This window comes from Battus philenor, unplaced genomic scaffold (genome assembly GCF_028537555.1).
Source record: "Battus philenor isolate CCGP_79_NKW_IND1 unplaced genomic scaffold, ilBatPhil1.0.hap1 SCAF_13, whole genome shotgun sequence".
Taxonomy (NCBI): domain Eukaryota; kingdom Metazoa; phylum Arthropoda; class Insecta; order Lepidoptera; family Papilionidae; genus Battus; species Battus philenor.
The window spans coordinates 6,330,643-6,346,945 of NW_027181675.1; the positions used below are offsets into that span (position 1 = coordinate 6,330,643).

Genomic DNA, 16,303 nt, shown 5'->3' on the forward strand with positions numbered 1-16,303 from the left:
TTATTTTCATTTAAAATTTTTCCCACCATATTGGTGTTTTAAATATGGTTTTGACAAAAGTTTGTTTATTTATTGAATTTTGCAATAATTAAAACGTTAATTAGTACAGAATGCAGGTATATATTTCATTAATATTAATTTGTACTAATTCTTATTTAGTAACTTTAAGTTAATTGTGACATACATTTAAATAACTATTATTATATAGCAGACTATATGTATGATACAATGTAGCGTTCGTACAATATAGTGATTACAAGTTTCGCAATGGATAAACAAAACATACAGGTCATAAGTTTAAACCTATTTTCAAACATGTGCACTAACAAAATCCGGGGCTGTAAACTCTTACAACCATTTTTAAAATAGTATAGTGTAGTATATAAGTTTCGTATCACCAGTTAAAACCCGACATGTGGGTTACATATTACTTGTGATGACCTATGGGCACAGAAACGTGTCTCTTACTTCTGACCTCTTCGTCAAGCTCACAGTCGATCAACAAGCCATGTTGAGGGTTATTCTCGGAACAACTCTTCAAGATCCAATAAGGAAAGGAGGAGATTCGTAGTCGTACGAAAATTACCTACATAGCTTAGTGGAATCGCAAATTGACTAGCAAGCGCAGAGTATAACGTCCAGACAGCGACGACGATAGATATTGGATGCAGGCCTCTTCCAATCTGAATGGAAATCTATGGCAGAGGGCTATAGGTAGCAGTAGGCGTTCTAGATACTAAATAATCTGCGATACAGTAATCCTTAAATTTTTGAAAACAATGCTTTCGTATATTCAAACCAATAATGATTACATAATACTAATAATCTTATTAGCGTCCTATTAAAATACAAGCAAGCTTCTTTTCAATCCTGACTTTAACTCCTGTAAGAATTTTCACAAAGTGTTTATGTAATCGTATATATGTGGGAAGGCGAGATCAAAACGATGAAGCAATGACTCGTTTACTTATTGAAAAGTCTTTTACAAACTAAATGCCTTTTGATGTTTTTTTATTTCTTTTTTAATGGCTCTCCTTTACCATCTCTATAATCTGTGGATCTCTCTACCACCTGTCACATCATGCGCTTGTTGATAGTGTAATATCGACGTCATATAAACTAGTAATGTTTGTTATAAAACTAAATGTAAGCATAATGTATTAAACGTTATTTGATTTCGCATACCACGCCATCTTATGAACTAAAACAGAAAGTAACTTTAATACGCTGGTAGCGTCATCTCTGTTTAGTTTCCATTTGATTTTTTTTTGTTTTCATTTGTATAATTGTAAATATAAAAGTGATTTTGATAATACATTCTTTGACAGATTGTTAAAGATATGCGCTCATATAGATCGATTCCGAATCGATCCAGCCAAGTTGATCCGGAAACATACAGGGTACATAAAGGGTGATAGGTTAAATAGGTGTAAAAGGTTAGAAGGGATGGATGTCAAAAGCTATAAAGCTTTTTCACCTATTTCTAATCACTCAGAATAAAGTGTTATCATTGTGTCACAATAAATTATATTTTATTTTGGAATGCGTCAGTCTAAACTTCTGGCGGTACAAAGTCTATGGGGACAGATAGCAAACAATAATTATTTTTTATTCGTATTAATCCGAATTTTGAAAACGCCTTTTCTTTATCTATTACTTGATGATTACTTTATCTATTACTTTTAAAACCATTGATTTTTGGATGGGGTGTACCCCCAAAAGGTAAGGGAATGTATAGCAATTAATACATTATATTAATTGTCATACTTTTCCCTCTATTTTGTAAAGCTTTGCACCTTTAGCAAAGCAATCTGTCAATACCTATAAATTTATGTAGCTATAAATTTGTGATCATAATTCAAGTTAGATTAACTGAGTTATTGGTATATGTATAATTTACATAAATATTTTCCCGTTAGCCGGGCGCAAATATCGTCAACGACTTTTTGGTTGAGCGGGAAATCTTTTGGATGTTCAAGTCGTCTTCTGAAGGATATAAGGTTATAAATAACAATCAAATTTGGTAACTTTATTTATTCATCAAGACTAATTCATTTTTATTATTTATAATGGTGTAAAAATTAAAAAGATAGCTGTTTTGTAAGTTCGTAACAAAAAAAAGCGATAAAGGAAAAGTACCTTAATATCATCAAAATAATAAAACAGTTTAAACGTTTTGCAAGCATAACTGAGTCGCATTTGGCTGGTTTACAAGTATGCCAGCTGTTTATTTTCCTTTCGCTGTTACTATGTATGAATTGAATATATAACATCATCACACGTTACGTTTCTTCATAAATCATTACAATGTTTAAATATAAATATGCCTATAGTTTATTAGCAAGATTTGTTATTTTTTATTTATATTGCATGAGCTATTATATTCAAATAACTTATTAAGGATGATTAACCGGCATAAATAAGCTTTATTGTTTTTATAGCCCAAGTGTTTTACTTGATCATCAAATGGGAATAAATCTTCGCGAATGAAACAAAAATTGTATTTTATATTGTAATTTTTTTTATATTGTATCTCATTTGCTGACAAATTATCTGTTCAATAACCCCTTTAAACCCGTCTCACTCTAAAATATGTCACAATAATATATTTTTTACTATTGGAATGTGAAAGGCTTAAAATTTCTGGCATTACAAAGTCTACAGGGACGGATATTAAACAATAATAAATTCAAAACTTAGTCATCCAAATTTTAAAAACGCTTTAACTTAGGACGCTATATTATCATTACGTTATCATTTATTAAATCTCTGATTTATGGATTGGGTATATCATGCATCTACAGACAAAAATGATCCATATGTCCCTTTTAAGCTTTTATACCTGTAACCAATCATCGTGCAGTGGGCGGCAATAATTGTGAAGAAATTTAACAAATCGTTTATGTATGACTGCTGTTTAAAAAGCTGCGCAAACAGCAATTAAATGTATCTCTAAATAATACAAAAATTAGTCATTATAATAGAATTTTCAGGTAATGTATCCAATTTTATTGCCCAAGAAAAGTTTTATGTCTCAATAACTAGTTAAATAAAAGCAAAACGCAATTTCCGCAAAAATATGAATAACAACGTTAACATGTTACTTAAAACGCGAACGATGTCAATCTATAAGCGTCCAATTACAAGTTGGATCACGCGCGTAATACGTGTCAGCGTTCAATTTATCATCTTTGTCAAACACAAGCACTTGCTCGGCCATGTCTGATTTTCGTTCAGTGTGACTCGCCAGCTGCCGCCCTACCTCAACCCGCCGTACAATTTGGTGGTCTTGGTATATTACATGTCAATGACCCCTCTTGTACACGGTTCCAACGCTAACAAATCCCCACTAACAATTACGACACATTTTATCACCGCTATTCACATTTTACACTAATCATTGAGCGATTTAATAATGTTTTTTATTTTTAGTTCAACTTTTACAACCACATCAACAATAAATGTTACTAATGTATGGGTACGTGTTAATCAATTTAAATTAATTCAAATTAGAAATAGGAAGCAATTATGCAAATAGAATATGCGCTTCAACAATATAATATTTTAAATATATAAAAAGGTAAAAATGTTAACTTCTAGGTATAGAGGGTGGTTAGTTATAGGGGTTTGATCTTTAAAGGGGTGAATATATAGCTCATTTCTCGGTAAAAATCTTTTAAATCTATTCCCAATCACCCCGTATAAAGTGATCACTCCCAAACTCTATTGCAATACAACAGGTCAATAAATTCTAGCGATAGTTTATAGGGACAGATAGCCTATAATAATTCATTATATTATGTAGTAATCCGATTTTTGAATACGCTATTTAATACTATATTATCATGGGTATTTCAGGAATCATTAATTTATAGAGCACGTCCAAAAATTAATGTACAGAGATTAATCTGCACATAACCCTTTTAAAGATTTAACACATAGAACCAATCACCCTATATTATGGAATGCATTAATATAATAAAATCGTGCTTCTTATTAATGTTCATCAATAAAATTCTTCTGTATAGAAGTATCTTCTTCTGGATAATAGTAAGGCGATTATGCAAACTAGCAACGAATTTCCTCACGTACTTCGAAATAGCACTTATTTAAATCCGCCAAGTTCTCTATTTTGCTGTAGAAGCCAACTTTTCTTTATCCGTATATAAATTCATGTATACGAGTATCTAATTGTCATTATTATGAAATATCTTATTTCTATCTTATTTTCTTATATATTTTTGTGCTACATGTTCGTTTCAGCTCATAGACGCCCACTACAAAGCCCAAAGATATCTATCGCCACGCTTGTCAGACGAATTTATAATCGCAGTGTAGTATTATAGTACGCAAAGGACGCTGCTACATATCCTATGAAAACTTGTTTTGTGAGATATATATATATATATATGAATATAGATATAATTATATATATGCATTAATATGCAAAAAGTGTGAATTATATAAGGTTATATCCCCGCCACATAAGAGCGCAAGTCTCAGTCCTCTACTGATAGCTTATATGTATAATGGTCAAATCATCACACTGTTTCATTAAGAGAATGTTTTAAGTTTACATTTTAAAGAAAAACTTTGAATACAAAATCTATGGGTTTTGTTAGAAAATAAAATAACTACCGTCTGTTGTCATTTGACACTAGACGTGAATAATTTGTTAAGTTTTAATTGTCCAGGTTCAGTTTATGTTGGTTTCTTTTACGTGTATAAGGCACATGGAAAGAATCGGTCTTTAAGTGGACAATTGTACTATTATGTATCCCATAAATACATCATAATCGACTCTCAAATCACGATCTTACAAAATTTAGCCCAGAAAATAAGTACTGTATACTGGTAATGTTCTTCTTCTACTGTTTAGTCGATAGACGCCGCTCTTGCGCTACTTGCATCCAGCTACTTCCCGCGAACTTAAATATGTCGTCGGTCCACCAAATGACGCATCCACGCCACGCCCACCGGCTCGTGGTCGCCACTCAAACCTTTCGGTCCCAACGGCCATCGGTTATACGAGCGATGTGCCCCTGCCTGCGCACACTGCCACTTTTGACAAGCAATTTTTAGAGCAACGTCAGTGATCTTGGTTCATCTGCTTATCTCAGATAATATGACTATTCCCAACGCCGTTCATATTTTCGATTTTTTTTGACATATGCTATTGCTATTTGCTGTTATATGCCTATCATAGCTTTACCGGAGGCGAAGCATTGAAGAAGCTATTACTAATCTATGGAAGAGGCCTAGCAATGCAAGTCCTACGGCTGAAATTATGATTAAAGGTGCAAAGTCTAAAACACTTCATAGTAACTAACCTCGTGAGCTCACCCAAGAACCTGGATTTGGAGCATTTTATACTGGATTGCGATCCCAAGTAGATGCCTGCAGAGCTAGTCGTCCCTTATGGACGGAGAAGGACAGGAGGGAACAAGGATTGGAGGGACAAAGGGTCTTGAAAGAGGAAAACTAGCTTTCAGATCCAAAAGTACACGCGAAGGCCGAACGACACCTATGTCGGTTGCTATTTCTACCAAAGCATATGTATATATGGGTTCGCAGAAGAATAGACGTTGTCTTAAATAAAACCTAATAATACTAATATTTTGCAATCTAGACGAAACCAGGAAAAATAAAAAATATTTAAAAAGATAAAAGCTCTTTATTTAAAGCATGTTAGTAAGACGTAAGTGTGGCCGTTGTTATGATCTGAAACCAAAATTAATAATAAGATGAATAAATATAATTTTCATTAATAAACATATCTAGTTTGACATAAATCAAAATTAAACTAGCATTGATTATAGCATTTTTCTATTTAATCGAATGTAAAAGTGTATCTCAAGGTTTTTTCTTTTCAAATAATAATAAATACACACACATACTTTTATAATGCCCTTCCTCCTTCATTTTTATGTTTCGTTTTATGACCTTAAGGGAGTTGGACTGTGATATCGAAATAACTATCTACCGAATTTGTAATTTGACAGAAACCACCCTTTTTTGGTTTTACATGGAGGCAATAACTTCATACATAGCTTTTGTATTTTTCTGAATAATAACAAACAAATCGACCCGGCATTAAATTAGTGCCATTTCCTGGAACCTTTATTTTGCGGCTGTAACAAGGTAAAAACTAGGTATTGAAGATACTGCATTTGTCCCTGTAACTACATACACTTGTAATTTAACAATATTATTTTGACTTTAAATTACAGTTGATTTAAATAACAAAAAGTATTAGGTAAATAGTTAGTTATAGTAGTAATTAGTAGTAATGATTTAAATACGTAAATGTATAATTAGAAACTTAAATGCCACTTATTTTCTTACCGCTTCCTTATTTTTCATCTGGCCTTTAATAAGGGATATTAAAATGAATTTAAAATATTAGATCGAAAAGTGAATTTATTGATTTAAAATGAAAAACTAAAACCTTAAAATACGGCAACCATGATTTTAATTAACACTATACAGGTTTTGCATTACCACCATCATCATCGCAGCCGATAGACGCTCACTGCAAGGCATATGCCTCCCCGAAAGATTGCCACGATGACTGGTCTTGCACTTACAGCATCTGGCAATTTCCTATGACTTGCACTATAGAAATGTAATAGTAAAAGTTATGTGTCACCTGCAATTATATTGCGGACAGTATTTGGGAGTATGTGCACGGTCTCCAGTCTCTCCACACAAAGGACATTTAAAAGCCCGCAGAATTGGACACTTAACCCGCCCTTTCTTGTCTTTAAGAATATGACTCGTGTACCACATTACTGACTGCCCGTTGCTCTTGCAAAACGCACACTTCTGAGGACAAACGGTATCAAGTTTGAAATAATATTACAACATAATTAAAACTAAATATTCAATCTTTTCAAGAAATCTATACAGGATGATAGGCTACACCGAACTATATTGTAAAATCAATGGATTCAGAAATTATAAAAAAAAAACATATTGATGATTTATTATGTGAAGGTGTTTTCTATGTACTAATTTGAATTTTAAAAACATAAGTAATTATTAGTTACTGTCTGTTCTCGCTGACCTTGTGCTGCCACTAGTTATTAGTTCGTGGCATTCCAATAGAAAAAACAAATCAATGTTCTGTATTTGGAAGACTAAGAAACGATCTGGATACAGATAGAGAGTAAGATAGAGGTCGGTAACATCGCCTCTCTAATAGGCGTCAGCGAACGTCGCCCCACATTTCTTAGGTGTTGCAATGCAATAATGCAGGAGATATTAAATAGGAATAAGTAAAATAAGGTAAGTAAAAATATAGGTAAAAATTAATAAAGTAACAGAATAGAATGTTAAAATAATTCACAGGAAATTAAAATGACAAAAATATGTTATTAATAAATAGATATGTAAGTAAACCAAAGAAACTAGAGTAAGACAAATTTTAACTGTGACACTAAAAAATGTGGGGAAGAGTAGAACGAAGATAGTGATGAAAGACAAATAGAAAGAGCGAAGGAAAATGTGATGTGCAGATGAATAAAATGAAATAAAAGAAACAAACTGAAAAACTATCGTAATGATATAAAAAATAAAGTCCTTGTCCCTGCCAAGATGAGAGTGAGCGATCAAAAACAGGGTTCTTAAAAATACGTACTCCGTTTTTCTGGAATAAGGAAGGTTGACTCTTCAGGTTTTGGGCGAAAAACATCAGCAGAGCACATTGTTGAGAGGTAAGATTGAGTTGATCATTCTTGTGCATAGAAAATAACGATTCTTCGAAAGTCATATCTAAAGACGGCTTCTCTGAAATAAAAATACCAGTTAAACCCTGGATTACTTTAACAATAGTTTTTACTTAACATTTTATTTGAGCCTCTATTATTTGTTTGTGATTTAGTTCAGTACTACAGATCTTTAATTCGGACATCAAATAGTAGTAGGCGAACCTTGTAATCCGGTTTGAAAGGGTTTGAAATATATTGTCTCAAGGTTAACAGTTCCCAATAACCGTTGCCTATAATTTTATAGTTTTAAAGAATTATTTTTTCTTTGTGAAATGCTGTTTGCCTTTTGGCTTTTACAGCTTTACCAAGCTTGAGGCATACTGCTAAAGGCATTTTGCTTATTTGTAGTAAGGATCAGGGTCCTAGAACGCTCGGCTTGGTCAGTTACATTATTTGTATCACAGGGTTTGGTAGGAATTCGCTGATAAAGAAGTCCTTGGCTCGAGTTGTCGAAACGTGCTACGTGTTGTCACCCCAGGGTTTTCGAATTGGCGGAACCTCGATTCGATCGGCTGCTATTATAGCTTAAAACTTTTAAAAATAGCCCCTCAACCTGGTTATCGCCTGGATGTGGCGGGGCAGGGGTGGGTTAAAACCCGCGGTCTGATCACCGACAGTTAAACTAAAGGGCTGGTTTAAAACGGCTAATCTGTTTATCTACAAAGGCGAACAGGTGGACTACGGAGCTAAGATTGGAACTTCTGTCTCTGCTACTCAACAAAGGCGGAGTCATGGAGGCTGGGCTCTCCCCGCTTTCTGCGACTAAGCGATGTTGGGGTAGAAGAATAACATCCTCCGGTCGGTTTTGCGGCAGACCCTAATATCCGAATCTTGTTATTCGTGATTCGATTTGGTAGAGAAATTCCCCGGCTTGTTGAACATCTGTGAGCTTTTCAATGAGCCCCGAAGTGAATAGCCACATTTCAATCTCATAAGTCATTACTGGTAACACAAAAAATATAGATCGTATTCTGTACAGCTCACACATTATGTAGTCGTTTCTAAACGTATTTCACAATCAAGAGAACGGCCACATGCGATCATGTCCTTAAACGTGTCCTTCGATAAACTTGCATGCAAATCACTTTCAATGGTTCCAAGAAATAGATTTTTTTTTTCTCTGTTATCACATATTGTATGCATTTGATTTTTTTTGTAACGTAAATCATCATCATTGATTATACTTATTACATATTGATTTGTACTAGAGCAGGACAGTCACGTAATGATAAGTGACTTGCTACATGAGGTTTTAGAATAAAAACTCTACACAGCAATATACAAATATTTATACACTTAGTTACATTCGTCTTGAGTATTGTATGAATACAAGTTTATATTATTAAATATTATTATTAATTATTATCAGAGGTTAAAGAATGAAAAGATGTTAGCACGAATTATTATTTCGTTGTTTCATGCGTTTTTACATGTTTTTTTAATACAAAAAGTTAAATTATTCACAATATTATAAGTTTTACTTATAGACATACTCAGCACCAACAGCGTACAGAGAAGTGAGTTTTTGAGGACATTTTATGGACGAAATGATTTAGTTTTTCTAATATTACTATAATTTTCTAATATTTATGAATGTCAGTTAAATCTGAAGGGGATTTTAGTCAACTTTTTAATTTTTAAGATAAAGACGATTTAATAATCGCGCATATTGGTATAGACTACCCAAAAATGAGATGCCAAGATATAAAATGCATTATCATCGTTCGTGACGCTCTTACCCAGTCCCTTAGAACAAAGCGGCGACACGTCGCGTTCTGTAAAGATAAAAGGTGATAAAAGTAAACTATTTTCAACGAAATAGAAATAGTCCAGTTGAAAAGTTAAACACCAATACAAAAGATGAGACATGTTATTTCAGATATTAAAGAAATAGTTATTAAAAATAACAACAACTAACATTAAGGAAATACGAAATATTGCTAATATTTTTTGAAATTAAAATTTTGAATACAAGAATTTTTTATATTATAAATGTACATCTATACATATATATACGTACGACTTGTCTTTTCACTTGCAATATAAAAGAGAAAAAAGTTTTAATGAGCATTAAGATATGTGAAACAATAATTGTCAATAAATATTATGGATTGCTTAGATATATACATATATATCTAAGCATTACTACGCAGTATTGTTATTTTTTATCACGAGGAACCATAAACAGCCATTGTCTTGTTGTATAATCAATCTATACTACACAGTTTTGCGTCAAAAAGACGTATTTTACCATTGTTGTAACGACGTTTTTAATTATTTGACATTTATTGTTTCACATATTTTAATGCTCGTTAATACTTTTTCACTTTTATATAACAAGTGAAAGGACAAGACGTACGTATAATGGAGTACTTTTCGTTAGACTAGTAATTAAATTTAGCTCTAGCGCCCTTTATATCAAAATACAGCTATATTTGCGTATTAATGTTTGGCAGCAGCAATGGACGTCGTTGTGGTATGATTTATTGTCATCATTTTAGTTGTAGGACGTTCCCTGTTGGACATGAGCCCCCCCCCCCTCCCCCATAGATTTCCAGGAGGACCTGTTAGAAGCTGACTGTCCAATGACAATCGATGACCTGAATAAGGTCGTCTAGCCACTGGCACTAGCCAAAGGTCAACCACCCTGAGCCTTAGGCTTGATTAGCAAGTGCAACGAGGCATAGAAAGAGATATACTCGAGATTTCTCTACAAAATCAATAAGGAATGTAAAGATCTGTAGATGAACGAAAGTGACTGAATTTACCTTAGATTGACAAAGTTAAATGGTAGTTGGCGGGACACATAGCCAACAGAAGGTTCTGGAATGAAGACCACGGACCGGTAAGTGACCCGAATTATGTTCACTTATACGATGGATAGAGGAGCTTGTGAAGGTCGACAGAAGATACGGAATGCAGACCGATTTCAACCGGTTCTTTAGGAAACCAATGGGGAGATGAGAGGTCTATGTCTAGCATTAAACATTCTACGGCTAAAGTAAAGATAACGAAGTTATAGATTTCGGTTGACAGTAATATCCGTCTACTTACTGAAAACAGTCAGTCGCTTCCATTTGTGTTATTTTAATAAATGTAGAATATAGTTATTCGTGTATTATCGAATGCAAAATTCAAAGCAACACTGGCCTTTACACATGAAAGTACCTTTTTGAACTTTTGGTGAGGGTTTCCGGGATTCATTGCTTACATCGGAATCCACATTAAGCGTAACCTGTGCTTCGAGCACGGCTGGATCCAATTTTACCGCCGACAACGCATCTGTATGACAAATTTTTAAAATATACATAAGGATTTCGATCTATAAACTTCATAGTATGATAAATGTATGGATACTTAAATTGAATTATATTTAAGTTAAAATAAAAGTTAAAAGTAAAATATTTCACGAAAATTCATTGTATTTTATCCACACCATTATTTCACAACATCATTATATTCAATTCTTAAACAAGTTTATTAATAAGGCAAAAACAGAAAAATATACATGAGTAAAGTTACAGACTATTATTATTTGTGTCATATAAGTAATAAGCAAACGCGTCATTTAACTTGTAGAGATTACAAATAAATTAGTATAAACAAGTTTTAGTTAAGTTTATTGAGAGTAATAATAAGATATTTATGAACTGTGTAATGTTAAAACACAGCCTGGCCATAAACACTGTTATAATAAATAATAAACCAAATACTACTTTTAGTTTGGGAATCGGTCTGTCATTTAGTTTCCTAATTTTCGCGCTCGATAATATAGAGTCCCTAAAACAATCGATACGATTGGTATAATAACAAAAATGAAAAGAATAATGCCATAGAAAGAGTACGTGCTCCTATTGATAATTGGCTTCAACGTTTAAAAGACTTGCAGCCAATAGAGACCATTTCAAATAAGTTTCATATATTTTAATGGTTTTATATTAATGTATTGAACTAACACATTGTAATAGTAATAAATGTTATGTACAATTATAAATGATATTTTGTTTCTAATGACATTTACAGCAATACTAAGTATAGTTCATTGCCATATTTTAGGATCTTCTTCAATATTCAAATAAAATTATAAATATAGCAAAAATGAAACAAAATATTTGTTACACATTTCAATTATCTTTGAAATATTCAAATACAATGTGACATAATATTTAACATCAAAAAATTATAAAAATCTGCCCCGTATAATTTATTCAAGGTAAATTGATAACTACAATGATAAAGACTACTTTTTTTTTGTATATATAACGATTGCGAAAGAAAAAAAACCAAGAGGTCATTAATTATAGGCCTTATTACACTTACCTCTACAGTCTATGCCATAAAAATTAAAAAATATATTCTAATTATGTAAAAACAGCTTACCTGTTTTGACCCCGAAGTTTCCGCGTTTTAGATTTTCGCACGGTAAATTTGAAGGTTTCTGCAATTTACAGATAATATGAGTTTACATGCATCGTATTGGATTAGCTACTAAAATAATTTTATTATGCATAACACATGTGTCAATATTGAACTCACAGCAGATGTTATTTCTGTTTCTTCCTTGCCATTTAATTGTAATATAGTGTTTACGTCAACTTCCGAATTTAATACATTTAGATTGTTCATGTCGAAATACGTAAAATAATTTAGGAACCACGTAGCAACTATTAATGGATTTCTGCTAATGACCTTTTGTACGACTACATAAATTAAGACAAGGTAGCTAAAAAAGAAGTTTTACCTACCTTCATTCATGTATAACTTTTAACATTATTTTTCTTACTATGTCTACTGATATTAAATTTGCCAGAGTATAGTTATTTTAAAGTATTTTCTTTTAATAATGTTTATCATTTGTAACATTTAGTTTTAAAACAATATGTCAAACATTGTTTTAAATTAGAATATTTATGTTTGATGAATTCGAGTTCAGTTCTTATTAGCTGCATCAAAATAAATACAATCGTAATTTTTAGTTTTCAGAGACATCTGTCGTTAAATAGAGTCACTACTAAAGTTTTAAAGACAGTTGTACTGCCATGGTGCGCATAAAACTACTTAGATGACATTATTACAATTGTACACAGTTTGATTTAGTTGTTGAATTAAATGCATCTCCATAAAAGTTTTTTTTTACTAATTAACAGAAAATAAAATTTACTTAAACAATTTTTCTTTACTATGGTACTTTTTTTAATAATAATTGTTTATTACTATTTAATAATGTATGGTGTAAATTGATGTAATTTTTAAAATTATAATGAGAAGGAAGTGTGGCAAATTTGAGCATAATATGATAGAGTTTATAATAAAAATTAAAGACTTAAATATGCATGGTCCGTCGCTTGGAAGAGCTGTTCGGCTACGCTGCGTGTGCGCGGGTCGACGGCAGCGCTACTTTATCACAAATTCACAAAGAAACGACAATCGTTAACTCGATGTAAGCAAGCGCGGTTGTGTTAGTAGAGGGCTCATTGTAGTTCGCACGAAAGCCCTTAACAGTGCCTATTCAAATGTAGTCCCCTTGGTGTTATTCACGTCAAAGGCCACCTTCAGAACTTCGAGAGTATAATCGATGAAAACGTAAGTTAAGTCTGCATTTTACCCATTCAATTAATCATAGAGTACATATTGCACAATTTCATACCATACAAGTTTTTCTTCAGTAAATTGTAATAGTTAACAAGAAAAAAATTAAATAGTACAACATTCCTTGCATACGTTTTATAGCGTCTTTTGGATAAACTTTCTCTCATATCATTCAGTTGAATGTGAACATGCAACCTTTTCGTGCACACAAGGCAGCCCTCAAAATAATACAATTATTTTATAACTTTCTAGTTAATTTTATTCTCTAAATTAAAATTTTTTAAGCACAACGAAGAGGGGCCTTCCCGTAAAATACTATAATTTGTCTAGACATGCGGCTCTTGACCTCAATGATTTGTATACCGTGTGCGACCGAACATTGTCTCCTTTACCCCGGTGACAGACGTTCGAGTAAGCACGCGTACTTGGGGCTCGGCGACCTAATTCGCTTGTGTCACCTCTAAGCATTTATATACGTATTTCGTACTTTAAAATCGTCCCGCAAGTTTTTCCGCTATCTAACCGGTTTGAAATTATGTTCTTAGTCTGTCTCGACTCGCATGTTTATCACAGGGAGCTGCAAGCCGCCATATTGTTTAAAGACCCGAGTTGATTTGACGTGTTACGCGCTAAGAAGTCTTTTTTAATTTCTAAATTGGACATTACTAATGATTGTAATCACATCAATATCTTCATCCCATTATCTTTCGTGATGATTCGTATTAATGTTACCTATTTATATCACGTTTAAGACCAATGAGGTTTATTTTTAAATTATAAGATGTTCAATGTATAAAAAAAATAATAAAAAAAAATGCTAAAATTTTCAAAAGTCGAAATAAAAAAAATAAAATAGTAAATATTTACGAGTAGTATTGTGTTAAATGTGGCGAAAGTTGAAAGGCGATGTTTGGAAGTAAAATATGTAAAAGAATGTGGAGGACGAAAGAATAAAAGTATTTGTGAAAGGTTAAAGAGGATAGCGCAAAGAAGAAATAAAGAGAATAAGTGAAAAATTATTGATATGAAGGTCCCTTTGCGCAAATATGATAGAACAAGAGACTCAAAAACGGGACCTTAAAAAAGACAAAAGAGAACTGATAACGTTTACAATTTAAAATTAATAATTCTCAAAATGTTGAAGTAATATTATGTGTATTTTTATGATCGTTTAACTAAAAATGCTTATTGCAAAAAAAAAAAACAAGAAATGCATGCGAAATCATTGAATATATTAAAATTAAAACAGTAATAAAAAATATAAAATACTGTTTTAATAATTTTATGGCATGAATTGTAATGAATTGTAATTTCTTAATGAAGATCTCATTGATATTCAATATCACGGAATAGTATGAGATAATCTGCCCGTATATCGTAGACGTCGAAAGTTCGCGAACTTTAACATCGCGATCTTCATAAGCTCGAGCGTGTGTCACCGCAGTAAGATTCTTTCCAATAACACGTGGTCGGTATATAAATATATATGGAAAGAGCCGCACGTCAGACGACAGTAAAATAAGCGCAGTCTCACGACACACACAAAAAAAACTTGGATCGACTCAGACGGTCGTAACTTTGGAATGTATTTAAAGGTTTTATTAATGTACGGCCGGTAAGGAAATAACTCTAACTGATAAGACCTCGGAAATTAATAAACGTTACGTTAGAGTTACTCGCTAAATAAGATCTCTGTCCCTCAATAAAATGATATTATTTTTTCACTTTGGAAATTGTACTAAATTCTTAAATACTTACTTTACTAATATAATAAAACTTATGCAATTTAATAACACAATAAAAATGATCTATACAAAAATACATTATGTAAACTAGGCACATTATAAGGTTGCATAAAGTTTAATATGGCTTACTTATTTATTCAAACAGTTAACATGATAGTGTTTGATCGTCGTCAAATATAAATGTTTCTTTTAGTATGTGTTTGGTATAAATTTATTTAAAATCTGTTGTAATAACATGTCATGTATGTTTTCTAAAACAAATTTATAAAAAAAAAACTATATTTGATATAGATTAACTGACCTCAACCGTCAAAGAATTACAATGGTTCGTTCTTGTTTAATAAGTGAAATTTAAATATATCAAATTAAATTTGCACGAGTTGAAATTGTTCCTATTGTAATAAATATAAAGGAACATTTATGTAGGCACGTAAAAATGGCTTCGAATTTATTAAAATTCCGTGGACATTAAATTTATCTGACTGATTTGTATTGCCATATACCTGTGTCATGATACGTAAAAGTGTAAATTTAATTACATTATTTTGATTTTAAAAGGGTTTCAATATTCAATTTTGCTCCTTTAACGTGTACACCATAAATGAACAAAACAAATAGATCCAATCACATCGTTGTTTAGCCGCATAGATACTTCATAACCTTTACTAAAAATGTTAAGTTTATTTATTAATTTATACATTACCCGAGTCAACCTAATTTTTACTAATTGTCGATAATCTATTACCGACCTGTAAATGTCGTACACCTAGTTACGTATATAAAATTTGACAAGGTTTTTTTATTTTGTAATGTGAAATGCTTGTTGGCTATTTTTTACAGTTTATGGTTCCAAAGCTCATAGTAATAAAACGTTTCTACGACATGTATATCGATTGTTTTTACATTGGTTGCATTAAAAATGTTGAGAATTGGCTTTTTTTTTATTAATTCTTTAACGTATTCTTTATCACGATTTGTTATTAATTTTCCTGAATTAAAACTAAAATATTTTTAAGATATTATGGATCTGTCTTCGTCTTCTATTTTTTAAGTTTTTATCGATAATGATAAATTATTTACCAGTCGAAACCTAGTTAAACTTTTGGTATTCTAAAAACTTTCAATGTTACCACTCGTACTATTAGTTAATGTTATGCCTCTCAATAGAAACTAATTGAGACGAGATCTCTTGGTACGTTC

General features: G+C 32.0%; 2 protein-coding genes across 3 annotated transcripts in view; one reads left to right on the plus strand and one right to left on the minus strand.

Moving 5' to 3' along the window:
* Positions 1 to 5,661: 5,661 nt before the first annotated feature.
* On the minus strand, positions 5,662 to 12,471 carry LOC137933551 (nanos homolog 1-like). Of its 2 annotated transcripts, XM_068777511.1 has the most exons (7): positions 12,306 to 12,471; positions 12,150 to 12,207; positions 10,938 to 11,051; positions 9,509 to 9,544; positions 7,640 to 7,788; positions 6,650 to 6,825; positions 5,662 to 5,721 (listed from the first exon to the last, which is right to left on the minus strand). In XM_068777511.1, the coding sequence occupies exons 1-7, from the start codon at positions 12,393 to 12,395 to the stop codon at positions 5,715 to 5,717; spliced, it is 630 nt and encodes a 209-aa protein (XP_068633612.1). In that variant the 5' UTR covers positions 12,396 to 12,471; the 3' UTR covers positions 5,662 to 5,714. The 2 variants fall into 2 exon arrangements, with proteins under 2 accessions (XP_068633612.1, XP_068633613.1); XM_068777512.1 differs by lacking the exon at positions 9,509 to 9,544.
* Positions 12,472 to 13,193: 722 nt separating this feature from the next.
* Positions 13,194 to 16,303, plus strand: part of LOC137933368 (putative phospholipase B-like lamina ancestor) — a 36,315-nt gene continuing 33,205 nt past the window's right edge. Inside the window, exon 1 of the mRNA XM_068777300.1 lies at positions 13,194 to 13,352. The gene's annotated coding sequence lies outside the window, so the exon portion shown is untranslated. The remainder of the gene's footprint in view (positions 13,353 to 16,303) is intronic.

Bases quoted from the DNA above. Each gene is read 5' to 3' on its own strand.
- LOC137933551 (XM_068777511.1), bottom strand. From the start codon at position 12,395: ATGAACAATCTAAATGTATTAAATTCGGAAGTTGACGTAAACACTATA. The intron at 12,208-12,305 runs GTGAGTTCAATA...TGTAAATTGCAG, and splicing joins AAACAGAAATAACATCTGCT to AAACCTTCAAATTTACCGTG. The intron at 7,789-9,508 runs GTAAGAGCGTCA...TTTTTATTTCAG, and splicing joins GCTTTGTTCTAAGGGACTGG to AGAAGCCGTCTTTAGATATG.